Source organism: Oratosquilla oratoria, chromosome 20, assembly GCF_046742065.1.
Source record: "Oratosquilla oratoria isolate Oo_2021 chromosome 20, ASM4674206v1, whole genome shotgun sequence".
Lineage (NCBI taxonomy): Eukaryota > Metazoa > Arthropoda > Malacostraca > Stomatopoda > Squillidae > Oratosquilla > Oratosquilla oratoria.
The window spans coordinates 25,480,518-25,495,372 of NC_134796.1; the positions used below are offsets into that span (position 1 = coordinate 25,480,518).

General features: G+C 42.0%; 1 protein-coding gene across 4 annotated transcripts in view; it reads right to left on the reverse strand.

Annotated features, from left to right (window-relative positions):
* Positions 1-14,855, reverse strand: part of LOC143036416 (putative ATP-dependent RNA helicase vasa-like) — a 388,960-nt gene that overhangs the window by 24,810 nt on the left and 349,295 nt on the right. For 3 of the 4 annotated variants that reach the window (XM_076203753.1, XM_076203752.1, XM_076203754.1), the window contains exon 12: positions 3,466-3,663. In XM_076203753.1, coding sequence (XP_076059868.1) covers positions 3,466-3,663 — 198 coding nt within the window. The remainder of the gene's footprint in view (positions 1-3,465; positions 3,664-14,855) is intronic. The other variant, XM_076203755.1, reaches the window with a different exon arrangement.

Here is a 14,855-nt window from a genome sequence, read left to right on the forward strand (position 1 = left end):
TCAGCCCATCCCTACTGTTTAGTAGTACAATTTCGTTATTGTCTAGTAGGTTTTCTACTATATTGCCCCAACGATTACATGTTCTTTCTCCCCACAGCCTGTGTCTGCCATTAAAATCCCACATTAAAATGAATGGTTGGGGTAGCTGGTACATTAGGTTTTGTAGGTCTTCCCGTTTTAGTTGTCGGTGATTGCCTAATTCATCTTGCAATCCGTTTTCTAGTGCAGGCTCTAGATATAATGAGCATAGAGTAATCCATTTAGTTGTATAAATCTGAATTGCACATACTTGTAAAGCTGAATTTAGGTGAAGGCTTCGATGATTCATTGACTTATGAACAATTATGCCTGTACCTATCCCTGGTCCTCCTTGTATAGGTACACCTGGAGGTGTGGATATGTAGATAGCATATTCATGTCCTAAATTTGGGGAAGTGTTTCCTAGCACAGACTTTGTTCCTTGTGCATTTCCTTGAGGGATGACCATAGCCATAACAATTGTAACACTGTAAGGGTCTTTGTTTATAAGGGCGAATATTCATTTTTTCCTTGTCGATTATAATATCATAAGGGAGGTTTTCATTGTTATGTGATAACAATCATGTGAGATCTTGGAATTTTATCAACTTTCCATATTGTTTCGGGGCACATTTCAAGAATTTCTTCTTCCGGCAATTCATGTAGGTCTTGGTTGAAAATAACTCCCTTGGCATAGCTAAAATTGTAATGGGGTTTTATTTCTTTGATGATTCCATCAGGTTCGATTTTTAAGTTGGATATCATTGCTGCTTGAGTGGGAGACTTAGCATGTATTAAGAAACTTGTTCGTCCAAATCTTGTAATTCTGGAATTTTCCATATCTCCAGCTTTAACCTTTGTTTCCTAAAAGTATACAAGTTTGCTCGTTCACCCTTGGTTGTTGCAATGAGCCAAGTAGCTGGCTTAGGTGTTCTTGAGATGTTTCCGTGTTGTGAGCTTTCATTATGCACTGTAGGGTAATATACATCTAGATTGGGTGGTACCTTATTGACCAAGGAGCATTTGATATCTTTTGCTATATTTTCTGAATAGGCCTTCTTTGCCTCATTGTGGGAAGAATATATTATCCACACTTGCCAATAGTTGGAAGTGTCTGACAGCCGTAGCCTAATTTCTTTTATGCATCCAAATTCACTGAATTGTTGTGAAATATTTTCATAATTCATGTTTAAAGTTAGACTCAATATGTAAAGTCTTTTCATTGCCTTTAAAGCTTGGCATTTCAAATGGTTCTAGTGTGATCATTGTTGGTTTGGCGGTACTAGTGGAAACTGCCTTTTCATTTGAATCTTTATCCATATTCAGTCCAGGGTCTTTGTTGTCGAGATTTTCCTTTGCCTTGCGCGGGTCGTCAACTGGGTCAGAGGAGGGTTTATTTGAAAGGGTCAAATTTGTGGGAGTGTTCGTTAGTACTTTGGAAGGGTGATTAGGAGGAGGATCAGGAGGAATGGGAGGAGGTAAGAGTTTAGGGTCTACTGTAATTGCAGGTAGTGGAGTCGCCATTGTCAAGTTTATCTCTTGGGCATCACCATACATTAGAAATTTTTAGTTAATGTACATGGAAGAAGATACTACAGTTGCTTGATGCCTCAAGCAATGAAAGAAGTAGTCTCTGCAGAGTCGGAAGGATCCAGAATATGACTATTTACAAACAGGGGGTCTCGGTCACGAGTATAAGCTTTCACAACCCGATTTGTCCTTTAGTTTTGTTCCATAGAGTATGGAGCCGGCGTTGCTACTCCCTTTGTGCACTGGAAGATGGATAGAGTCGGCAGTCAAAGGTATCCCCTCTGCCCCTCCTCCACCAGCATATGGGGTTTTGCCCCTCGCAATGAGTAGGGACCTCGCGGTATATCCCAACACCCAGCTGGTTTCTGGTGGGGTTTCAGGGAAACCTTTAACTGTCAGAACCTCTCGAGTAGTAAAAGAAAAAGTTGAGAAAAGGAGGTTAGGGTAGCGAATAAGAAGAAAAGGTATAGGGGAGTTCACTGGGTAATGAGGGTGGAGGGTCCCCTATATATTCGTCACCCCTGATATCTCGCTCTCTGACAACTGTCATGGGGTGAGGGCGTCGAATCCGGAGAATAGTCCAGTTCATAATCAAGATCAGGCCGGGGTCGTCAATTTATATTTGTCTGTTTGGCACAGTTTTAGTCTGGAAGCTCAGGATTGACCTCTCCAGCATGGTTGGACCTGGCTGGCACAGCTCAGTCCTTCCTCGCAACACGCAAGCCCCCCCACTACTTCAAAGTACTGGGCCTCGGGGGGTGGGTGGGGGGGGGGGGCTAACTGGTAATACATTGTTTTCATGTTTTGGGTAAAATCTTTTTGGTTTTAATACAATTTCTTTCATCAAGTATATATTTTTAGTTACATGATATTCATAAGGTACCGCATTTTTCGGACCATAAGGCGCACCCGTAATTTGCTATTCCCCGTCATTACATAAGGCACACCTGGTCTCGTCATCGGATAATCATGCATGACAACCAACGACACGAGGTCGATTGATCCCGCGTCCACATGAGGCAGGCCAAGGACAATGGAGCTGTCTGGCTGGCATGACCGAACAGCACAATAAAGCAATCTAGATTTTAGGCTATCCCAACAATTATTTAGCCCTTTTTAGTATCGCATAGCCTTACTTAAAACTTTTCACCCATCATGTCCCCCCATCCACACTGACTGCATCATGCATCTCATACGGTTTACCATGTTTACAGCATGTATGACATGTATGATGCACAGCATCCGTTGTCGTCGTTTGCAATTCCACATGGGCCGTTTTGTTTCATCTTTGGGGATGGCAATAGAGTGGTGATATCGTATCTTCCAATAATTGAATATGGTAACCATCTTACGTTTGTTTCAGTAGTGAAGATCCCTCTGCAGTTTTATTCCCGGAATTCTTGATTCACTTAAAAACACAAGATTTATTAACAAATGACTACAGTCTGAGTGGAGCGAGACTAGACCAATGCAAAATGGCTGTCTGTGTTGTGGACGCTATCATGTCATAGCCATGATAATGTGAATGAATGCGGTGGCATGGACTTGAAAACTGTCAAAGTTTTCGCAATTTTCTTGTCAAGATACATGCATCTTGGTTATAACTTGGTTGTAACTTTTGCTAGGCCTATGCACTGTCACCGTTGGCAGGCTAGCTACGAAACATGTCAAAATAGTACGTCACTGTCTGAGGCATTTTTTTTTGCACTGAAGCCACACATAAGGAGCACCTCATGATAAGGCGCACCACCCAATTTTGGCTGATTTTAAGGATTTTGCCCGCGCCTTATGGTCCGAAAAATATGGTATACAAGTCCAGTAATATGGGTTAAATGATCATAAACTGGACCACAATTATGTGGCAGTCAAAAAATTAATTAAATGATACATGGGAAGATGAAAATATTAACCACTTACCCAATCCTCTTGCAGCAACAGCTGTAGCAACAAGAATATTCCTAATTCCTGTCTTGAACTGAGCAAGGGCTTCTTCTCTCTGTTTCTGCATACGGTCTCCATGTATACTGGTTGCACTTAAATCTTGTAAGCACAAATACGATGCAATAAAATCAGCATTCCTTTTTGTTTCGACAAACACAAGTGTCTTCTCATCTGCTATTGATATAAAAAAATGTAAGACAATATTGGGTGACTGCATGTTATCATGGGGTTAAAAGATGCTCAGTAGCATGCACCTGATACTTTAGGGTCTATATGGGGTGCAACTATGGACCAGAGCCACATATTATATCTGCTATAGAGGAAATCTCTATTCATAGAGAAATTATGAAATTTTATTATACTGCTACTGTCCCTCCATTATGCTGTCCCCCACTCTTACTACTGTCCCGTACCACTTCTCTGAATATTAATTTCCTTTTTTTGCTGAACCCTCTGGTAGGGGAGAAGAATACTCCCACTAAGTGTTCCCACTTAGGTCATAAAAGGTGACAAAAACGGGATGGGGATAGGAGTAGGCATCCTACTCCCTATAGTCACAAACAGGACATTCATATATATATATATAAAAGCATGGCATATGAGGGTCTGGGAGTTTTCGAACCAGAACCCTAGGGTTTGGGTCTTTTAATGTGCATAGATGAGGTACAAATGAGAATTAAAGGGAAATATAGGCAGTATATTAGTGAGAATATAGATGTGTTGTCATTGAGTGAAACTAAGTTGAACAGGAGAGGCAAGTTTAAGCTTGGGAGGGTGCCAGGTGTGAAGAGGAGGGAGAGAAGGGGTGGCTGTAATAGTAAGTGAAGAGATAGGCAAATGTGTGGTGGAGTAAGTTCTCTTCAAGGTTGATATGGATGAAGTTGAAATTTGGGAGATGTGGGTTTTAGTAAGTGCATATGTGCCTCAAAGCAAGATGAATATAGAGGAAAGGGAAGTTTTTTGGGTAGATTTAAATGAGTGTATAGAGTGTTTAGTGAGAAATGGTAATGTAGTGGTATTGGGAGATCTTATTGCTAGGGTATGAAGTGAATGAATAGACAGAGTGGTTCGGAAGTGTGGAGTTCTAGGAAAAAATCATAATGGAGAGTTGATGGTGAAGATGTGTCTGTAAAAAGAATAGATGATAGCAAACAGTGTTTAGGAAAAAAGTCAAGCATAAGAACACATGGGAGAGAGTGGTGGATCAAAGGGTGGTACATAGAAAGAAAATAAAGAAACATAGCTACAGAAGAGAACTGAAGAAAAACAGTTATCCAAATTGAGTAGTGGACACTTGGAACAAACTGCACAATGAAACAGTGTGCGCAATAACCATTCATGAGTTTAAAAGCAAACTAGACACGGCGAGATACAAAGGCGGAACACCACGAGCATAGCTCCCCTTCCCGCAAAATACAACTAGGTAAATAGGGCTTCAATGGACTATATAGTGGTAATCAGTGGAGTAGGAAGATTTTTGGATATACATGTTCTAATGGAGAGAGTGGGGGAATATACTGGGTGTTCAGGATAAATTTCACTTTTTCAGAAAGGAAGTCATATCTTGGCCAAAGGTTGATGTGCTCTCAAATTTCATATTGCATCTCTTAGGAGATCTTTTGCCAAATATAGCTCACTCAATGAAGCAGCCTTGAACCTCCACCACAGGACATGAACCTGCAGCACATGGCCTTCACGGTGTGCTTTGAGAGACGCCTGAGCACCAGTTTGATCCTGGTAATAAGCTTGTCCTTGGTGTTGCAGGCTGTACAATTAGTGTCATTTTCCATGGGGTTAGAATCTGGCAAGTTGGGGGGTCAGATGTTGGGACTGGTGAAGTCATAGAAGTTCTCAGAAAACCACTTCTGGGTTTTCCTGGAGGTGTGACATGGAGCCAAGTCCTGTTGCCACATGTATGGTCTTCTCACAACCACCCTCTCCACCCAGCACTTGACAACAACGGACAGCAACTCAATATAGCCATATGAAGTGAATCAGAGTCCTTCAGAGATGCGAGGTGGAATGACTTGGCCTTCACTGGAAACATACTCAAAGACCATCTCAGTTTGATTGATTGATTAATTAGAGTGGGCAAAAGCCCAGCACAGGGTCGTTAGACCATTCGTGCCAAGGGATAAAATAGATAACGAGGTTAAAATATTAAATTCTAAAAATTAGAACAAAAACATTACTGTCTGACTAATTATCAAAATAACCTACAAAATATATATGAAACCTAGACATTAAGCAGCGAACTACACAAGAAGTAGGACTACCAATAATGTAGGTACAACACAGTTAAAATTAAATATAATAAAACAAATTAACGTCTTTTAAAAATCCTACAAGGGGTTGTATCATGGGTGTAGCACCAAGCATCTTACGGAGGTCAGGAGGAAGGCCCCACTTCCGCCGCCAAGGCTCGTAGTATCTGCACTCGAGCAGGAAATGATGGACGGAAAAGGGGGAGCCACACCTCACGCAAGAGGGGGGAATCCGGGGAAGAGAAAATAAAAATTCGTGAGTTACCTTTGTATGTCCAATACGTAAACGGTTTAAAAGTTTCGGATAGAAACGGTTGTGGTGGGAAAGGAGTGGCCAGCGATCTGCAGAACATTTTATGCTCCGTAGCTTTTGGTTCGTTCTAATATTGTCCCAGGTGGTGTCAAACTTTCTACGCACGCGGGAGATGGTAGTGCGGATGTCGGAAAAGGGAGAGTCCCTGCGCGATGCTAAGGGATGGGCTGCCGCAGACTTGGCCGCCCTGTCTGCCTTCTCATTGCCAATGATACCGACATGTCCAGGGGACCAGCAGAATCGGATAGTTTTTCCCCTGGCCGCTGTTCTCGTTAGCCACTCTTGGATCTCAGATATCACGGGGTGGGACGGAATAAAGCTAGTAAGTGCTAAAATTGATGATTGAGAGTCACTATAAATGGTAAAATCATTAAAATCTGAATGAATAATAAAATGCTTCAAAGCGAGTAAAATTGCGTAAAGTTCAGCCGTAAAAACAGATGAGGTGAAGGGTAATTTTGCTGTGAAAGTTTGAGATGATGTAACGGCTGCGCAGCCCACACCAGTGGGAGATTTTGACCTGTCAGTATAGACTGCGATGGAGTTGGCATGTAATTCTTTATGCTCCTCAAACGAGGCAGCAACGATGTAGGGCAGGTGCCCACTTTTTGACCATTTCATGGGGTAGAACTCAGGAATGGGCCTGCACCAAGGCGGGGTATCAAAGTTTCTGGACTCAGACACCTTAAGGGGGCAGCCGCTTCCCTCCTCAAGTAGACGGAGCGTGCGTAGGTGCGCTGGTACTGAGGCTGATCTTTTGGTGTTGTACGTATCCCTGAGTCTCACGTTATTAACCACGTCAAAAGATGGTATCTTTCTGGACGATTTGCACATGAAGTAAAAGGAGAGTAAAAGTTGCTCCCTTTGATTAGAGGGCAAATCACCAGAGAGGACGTAGAGGGATTCGACAGGAGAGGTACGGTAGGCACCAGTACACAGTCGCAAAGCCTGGTGGTGTACTGTATCGAGGGAGCGGAGGGACGTCGCACTTGCCGAGGAATAGATCTGGCACGCGTAATCCAGCCGTGATCTTATCTGAGGAGCGAAGGCTGGTCTGCTACACAGTCGCGTCCAGAAACCGCCTTTAAGATGTTGAGGGCGGAGAGGGAAGATCGTCTAAGACTGAGGATGTTGCTGTTCCACGTAAGGTGCTGATCAAAAATGACCCCAAGAAACTTAGTCAACTGTTCATAGGGTATTGGTTGATTGATATATGGAATTTTTGGCTCGAAGGCCAAGCGCCAGAGCCGGTAGGCCATTCAGCGCATATTTATCTTATGGATAAAAATTCAAGTAATACAGTTAAAACAATAAACATTCACAAACACACATCAACAACATACACTCACAAGCATTCATATACACAATTTTAAATTTCATAAAATAAATTTATGTCTTTTAAAATTAAAAACTTTAAAACATTCTTCACACAAGCTTCCTCCCCTAAAATTTCTTTAAAAGATAAATCTGTTTAAAAATTTGTCCTGCGCTTATTAGAGAATGCAGGGCACTGAATTAAAATGTGTCTTATTGTCAAAACTACTTGGCAAGTGGGACATTGGGGGGCCAGCCTTTCTGCTCAAGTTGCCATTAAAAATTTATGAGTAATGTAGGAATGGCCAATTCTCAGTCTTGTCAAAACAATGCTTGACCTTCTTTTAATTTATAACTACCGTCCAGCCTTGTCCATTGCTCTTGCCACTTCTCCATTGTATAACAATGGATCACTTGTTTCAAGTTCGTATGTGGGACTTTTCGGTCTGTTATATGGCTGAGCCTAGTGGCGGCTTTGATTGATTGATTTATGGAATTTTTGGCTTGAAGGCCAAGCGCCGGAGCCGGTAGGCCATTCAGCGCATAGTGGCGGCTTTGGCTGCAGCATTGGCCTGTTCATTTCCAGTGATACCCACATGGGACGGCACCCAGCAAACATTTACTTTCATCTTCTTTCTGCTGTTGATGAGAATCAACCATTCCTGTATTTCTTGGACTAAAAAATGACGAGGCAACAATGTATCTACAGAGGTTAGAACGCTCATGGAATCCGTAAAAACAACAACGTTCCTACCACAAGGAACAGAATTAAAAACAAATTTGAGGGCGTTGCTGACTGCCAGCAGTTCAGCAGTAAAACAGAGCTAAAATCAGGCAACTTTCTCATTAAAACTGTGCTATCAGATACAACAGCACAACCAAAACCATCTTGGGATTTTGATCCATCTGTATAAATAAAAATTGAATCAGCATGTACTGATAAATGTTCTAAAAATTCACTTTTTAGCTCTACAGCAGTTCTATTTTTCTTCTTTTTAAGAGGACATATTTCAGTGGGGCATCGGTTCCAAGGAGGGAATTTGGGAGGCGTGATCTCAGCAATTGTATTAGGAACAAGTCCTACCTTCTCTGTCCCAACTTCACATCTCACTTCTAAAGGTTTTGGCAAAGTACTTTTCCTTGGAGCTCTGTCTACCGGCTACTTTACAAATTTGAAGTTTGGATGTCAAGACACGAGATATATATCTAAGGCTTAATTCCTCCCTGCAAATATACAGGGGAGGAATTCCTGCGTCCACATACAAGCTATCCACTGGAGATGTTCTATAGGCTCCCGAACAGATCCGTAAAGCCATACTGTGGACTATATCAAGCTTCTTCAGTGAACTTTTACATGCCAATCCATAAATTTGACATCCGTAATCCATTTTGCTAAGGCACAATATTTGGTAAAGCCTTATTAAAGTTACATGATCTGCTCCCCAGTTGAAACGAGACACTACCTTTAGTATATTAAGTCGCTGTTTAACAGTGTATACAACCTCGTTTATGTGATTTGTGAATGTCAACCTTTTGTCCAAAACCAGACCCAAGTATTTTACTTCATCTTCATATGGTAATATGACACCCTCTAAGAATAGTGTTGGTATCTTTTCCTTGCGTCTTAGTCTGGAAAACCTTATGGTTTTGGTTTTTTCAGCAGAGAATCTGAAGCCCCTGCAATTAGCCCATGCTGTTGCTAAGTTATTAACCTCTTGAATCTTTTGGCCTGTTTCTAATGTTGTCGATTTGCTGCACACAATAGCTAAGTCATCAGCATAAGCCAATCCATGAACTCCTGTGGGAACTTGTTCTAATAAACTATCAATGGCTATGCTGAAGAGTGTAGGACTCAGAACACTTCCTTGGGGACTCCCTTCCTCTTGAAGATATGCACAAGAGAAAGAAGAGCGCACTCGGACTTTTAGATAACGGTCAGACAAGAAGTCCTTTAAACAATTGAACATATTACCCACGATACCCCACTCTGCAACTTGCTTCAGAATGCCTCCCTGCCAGGTAGTATCGTAGGCATTTTTCAAGTCAAAAAACACACCAATGCTAGAGTTCTCAATTGCGAAGGCATTCTGGATCTCATACATACATACATACATATACCAAGGCTTTTTCCCCCTTCCAAGGGAGGTAGCCAAAAAGGGAAAGTCATAAAAACACTCCCACCCATTTCATCCCTAAATACACTCCACACCCCTCCCACCCTCCCTCTCATCTGAGCACCTCCTGGATGACGGGTCATCCCTGCACCCTGCCCACCGCCCTGGGTCAGAAGCAGTGTCGCAAGACAGAGCACATCCACAGCAAGGCCGCTTCATTTAATCAGCGACCCACCCCCCTCTCCGTCCCCCCTTGCATATAAGGAGAGGACGGGGAGAAATCCCTTCGGGCTGCATCAAAATTTACTCACACATACTACCCCACCCCCCACCCCCCCGCCCATTCCTCCTCATGCAATCACAACATCATCCATATACAACCATTCTCCACTCACCTCTGTCTTCCGTCCCCTCCATTCCTTCCTCAACAGACATTCACCTCTTCCCCAAAGCCCCCTTCACCCCATCCATCCACCTCATCCTAGGACATCCCCTCATGTTCACTCCCTCCACATCTGCCTTCCATACCTCTTTTACTAGTCTTTCTTCACTCATTCTTTCCATGTGTCCAAACCATCCTAATATTCTTTCATCAACCCTATCTCCCAAATCCTTTTTCACCCCTGTTCTCCTCCTCACCTCCTCATTTCTCACTCTATCTAGCCTAGTAACCCCCACCATATTTCTCAGACACCTCATCTCAAACACATTCAAACTCCTCCTCTCTTCTTCTCATATGTTCCACGTTTCTGCCCCATACAGTGCTGTTGGCACAATCACTCCTTCATACAGTCTCCTCTTCGCATCCATTCCCAAATGTCTATTCCTCATTACACGCTTTAATCCACCAAGGCATTTACTCGCTTCTCTCAATCTACATTCTACCTTCACCTTTTCCTGCTACACTTGCACCCAAGTATCTAAAACTATCCACTTCCTCCAGTCGCTCTCCCTCAATGTTCACTTCCAGTCTACTGCCACTTTCACCCCTTGTACATCTCATCACCTTACTTTTACCCACATTTATCTTTAGCTTTCTTCTATCACATACTCTCCCAAACTCTGCCACCAGCTTCCTCAATCCCTCCTCTGACCCTGCCACAAGTGCAGTGTCGTCCGCAAACAACATCTCCAATCCCTGACCCACTACCCTAGCATTCACCTCTCGCACCACCCCATCCATGTATAAGTTGAACAGCCTGGGCGACATAACGCATCCTTGACGAAGTCCCACCTTTACTTCAAACCACTCACTCTCTCCATTTCTAATCCTGACACAAGCTCTACTACTCTCATAAAAACTCTTGACAGCTCCCAAAAGCTTTCCTCCTATCCCATAAATCTGCATAACCTCCCACAGTGCCTTTCTGTCTACCCTATCATAAGCCTTTTCCAGATCCATAAAAGCCCAAAAAACGTCCTTCCCCTTTCCTATAGCTTTCTCACATATCTGTCTTACCACAAAAATCTGATCTACACAACCTCTACCTGTCCTAAATCCACACTGTTCCTCACCAATTACTCCTTCTGTTCCTCTCCTAATCCTCTCAATTAAGATCCTCCCATAAGCCTTCCCTACTACACTTAACAGGCTAATCCCTCTGAAACTACTACATTCACACTTGTCCCCTTTTCCCTTGTAAAGAGGAACTATACAGGCACTTCTCCAGTCCTCCGGTACTCTACCCTCTCTCCAGTCCACCATCACTGAACCTCCCTTTTTCAGACATTCTGCATGGCATCCATCCAGACCAGGTGCCTTACCTGCTTTCATCATCTTTACAACTGCCTTCACCTCATCCTTCCTTATTTCTCCTCCATTCTCCTCACTCATCACTCTCATTTTCTTCGCATTTCCCACTGCAGCTATCTTTCCTTCCCTATCCTCATTCACATTTAGCAACTCCCTAAAATATTCTGCCCATCTTCCCCTTACTGCCATCTCTTCCATTATCATCTCTCCATCTGTACCTTTTACCTTTTCTTCCCTACTTGATTCGCCTCCTCTTCCTCTCTTAATTTCTTTCCAAAACATCTTTTTATTACTTTCAAAATTTTCTGTCATACTCCTACCCCATTTCACATCTGCTCTCCTCTTTGCCTCCTTTACCTTTTGCTTTACTTCTCTTTGTATGTCTCATATGACTCCCCCGTCCTCTTTTGTAACCAATCTGTGAATGCTCGCTTCTTCTCTTCTACAACCTTCTTTGTTTCCTCATCCCACCATTCACTACCCTTTCTTCTATTTCCCCCTGTCCTTCTTGTTCCACACACCATCCTTGCACACTTTAAGACTCCCTCCTTGAACCATCCCCATTCCTCCTCCACACCCATCTCTGCTCCATCCTTTACTCCCTCCCACTCCTCCTTCAGCTTCTTTTCGTACTCCTCCTCCTTTTCCTTTTCATTCAAGGAGTTCACTCTAAGAACCTCCCTACCTTTTGTCCCTTTCCTCTTTCTCCATCTATCCTCCACTCTCAGCTTACCTTCCACCAAAAAATGATCTGATATTCCCCCACCCTCTCCCCTTAGCACATGTACATCCTTAACTCTTCCTATCATAATCCTATTTACCACTACATAATCCATTAGCGCTCTATCTACCACCCTTCCCTCCACCACCCTCTCTCACTAGTGATAAAAAGTAAGGGCTCCAGAGTGCACTTATTTCTTCTAAATCCAAACTGTCTGTTAGATAGCAGATTTTTAGATTCCAAAAACCAAACTAAACGCGTATTAACCATTCTTTCATAGATCTTACAAATGCAGCTAGTGAGAGCAATAGGTCTGTAGCTTTGTTGGTCATGAGAGTCTTTTCCTGCCTTTAAGATTCCTATTATGATTGAAGTCTTCCAAGATTTAGGAGAAGATCCAGAAGACCAAAATTTGTTCAGCACATTTAAAAGGAATTTCTTCAACGATATGGATAAGTGACCAACCATGGAATAAAGAATGTCATCCTCTCCAGGAGAGGTTGGGGAGGATAAAGATAAAGCATGATCCATTTCATCCAAGGTGAAGAGAAGATTATATGCCTCCGAGTTCGTATTGGTAGGAGGAATAATCGTGGTCTTGGCTCTAATTCTTCTGAAATCATCTGAATAATGTAGTGGGCTTGAAATATCAGCATAATGTCTTCCAAAAGCCACTTCTACTTCTCTTGTATCTGATATATAAGAGTCATTTATCTTCAGAATGGGTAAAGAAGATGGAGTAAACTTTCCTTGTAATTTTCGAATCCTATTCCATACTAAGGTAGGGGAAGAGTCATATTTCAATTCACTAATATATTCAATGAAGGATTCCCTACTTGCATTCTTGAAGATTTTCTTCTGCTTTGCTCGAGCTCTTCTGTACGTTATCTAATTGACTAAACAAGGGTATCTCCGATATCTCTTATAGCAAGTTCTTGTAATCTTTCTGCTTAAAGCACATTCATTGTTCCACCAGGGGACTACTGGGCAAAGAGGTTTACCAGCTGTCCTAGGAATGGAAGAGAAAGCACCAGAAAGTATGATGTCTACCAGGTAGTCATATGCATCACAGTTACTACCAAAATCACTAGTCTTATAATTAATCTCTGTGGATCTCCTAAATAATTCCCAATTAGCCTCTCCTGTCTTCCATTTAGGTAAGCAACAGGAGGGAGTGTTCTTTAAATATTTCATAGGGATAGGCCAGTGGTCGCTACCATGTAAATCTTCATCTATTGACCAACTGTAGTCTGATGAACAAATAGTTAGGTCTATAGCAGAACTTGAGTTGTGAAAGACATCAAACCTACTTTAGGAACAGTCATTCATCAAAATGACATTGTTATTATCAATAAATTCTTCAATTATATTGCCCCAGGGGTCACACCTTGATTCACCCCATAGAGGATATTTGGCGTTAAAGTCACCCATTAGAATAAAAGGCTCAGGGAGCTGGTCAACCAGAGATTGTAGGTCATTTAACTCAAACTGAAGGGGATGGTTATATACGTCTAGGAGTCGATCTTCCAGTTCAGGTTCCAAATACAAAGAACATAAAGTGATCCATTTAGTGGTAAAGATTTGTACTGCACAAGCCTGCAACATCGAATGTAGGTGGACACTTCTGTGGTTTACAGATTTTTTAACAATGATACCAGTACCTCCATGGGCACGGCCCCCAATCATAGGAGATCTGTAAAATTTATAATTAAGTCCAACATTAGGGGATAAATTGCCAAGCATAGTTTCTTGCAGACAAATCATGTTCTTTAAAGAGAATCCCAAACTGCTCTCGACCATTAGGTTTCATAGTAACAGTTTTACACTGAGGCTTGGGTTCAGTGTTAACAGAAGAATTCATATTGGCATTTCTATTTCTATTGGGTTCTACAGTTGGCTGATCCACTTTACTATTTGTTTTAACAACATCACTGTATCTTTTGGAATTACTTAATAGTCTTTTAGCATGTCCTACACTTATATGTTCTGCATGAGCTTTTAGTAGTATTTCCTGTTCCTTCTTATAAATTACACAGTTCTTATCTGTGGCATCATGCTCTTCTTTACAATTTATACAAACTGTTGGGCGGGAACAATCCCCATGTTCAGGCTGAGCACATATCAAACACACTTTGTCTCTTGCACATCTGCAGGAAGGATGGCCAAAAACATAGCAGTTAAAGCACTGAAGGGGACGGGGCTTAAACTGCTTCACATAAACTATCTCTTTTTCTATCTCTACATAATGAGGTAGATCTTCACCACAAAAACTTAGGGTAATCATAGAAGAACAAGGGATTTTAGCAACCTTCCAAACATTAGTTGGGCACATTTCTAAAATTTCTTCTTCATCAAAGTCATGCAGATCTCTATTAAAAATTACCCCTTTGGCATAACTAAAGGTATAGTGGGGTTTGACTTCCTTGTTGGATTTCTGTTTCAAGTTAAGCACCATGGCAGCTTGTTCATAAGATTTTACATGAATTAGGAAGGAATTTCTTCCAAATCATGATACCTGGGAGTTATTCAAATTACCATAGCCAAGGTGACTCTTCAAGAATCTTCTCAACTTCAACAAGATAGCACGTTCTTTTGCAAGAGTGACAATAAGCCACTTAGCTGGATTGGGAGGCCTCTGCACACTTTCCTTCCTTTCCTCTACCGGCTTTTCTGGATAAAAGATATCCAGGTTAGGTGGCACTCTAGCATCAAATTAGGCCGAAGATTCATTCTCATTGCAATTTATAATCCAAGCAGGCAGCAGCTGCATCCTGATTAGAAAGAAATGAGATCCACACTAGCCAAGCTTTAAAGTTGTCAGTTAGTTTAACTCTGATCTCTTTAATTTGTCCAAATTTACGGAACTTTTCATACAAGTCTGTATAAC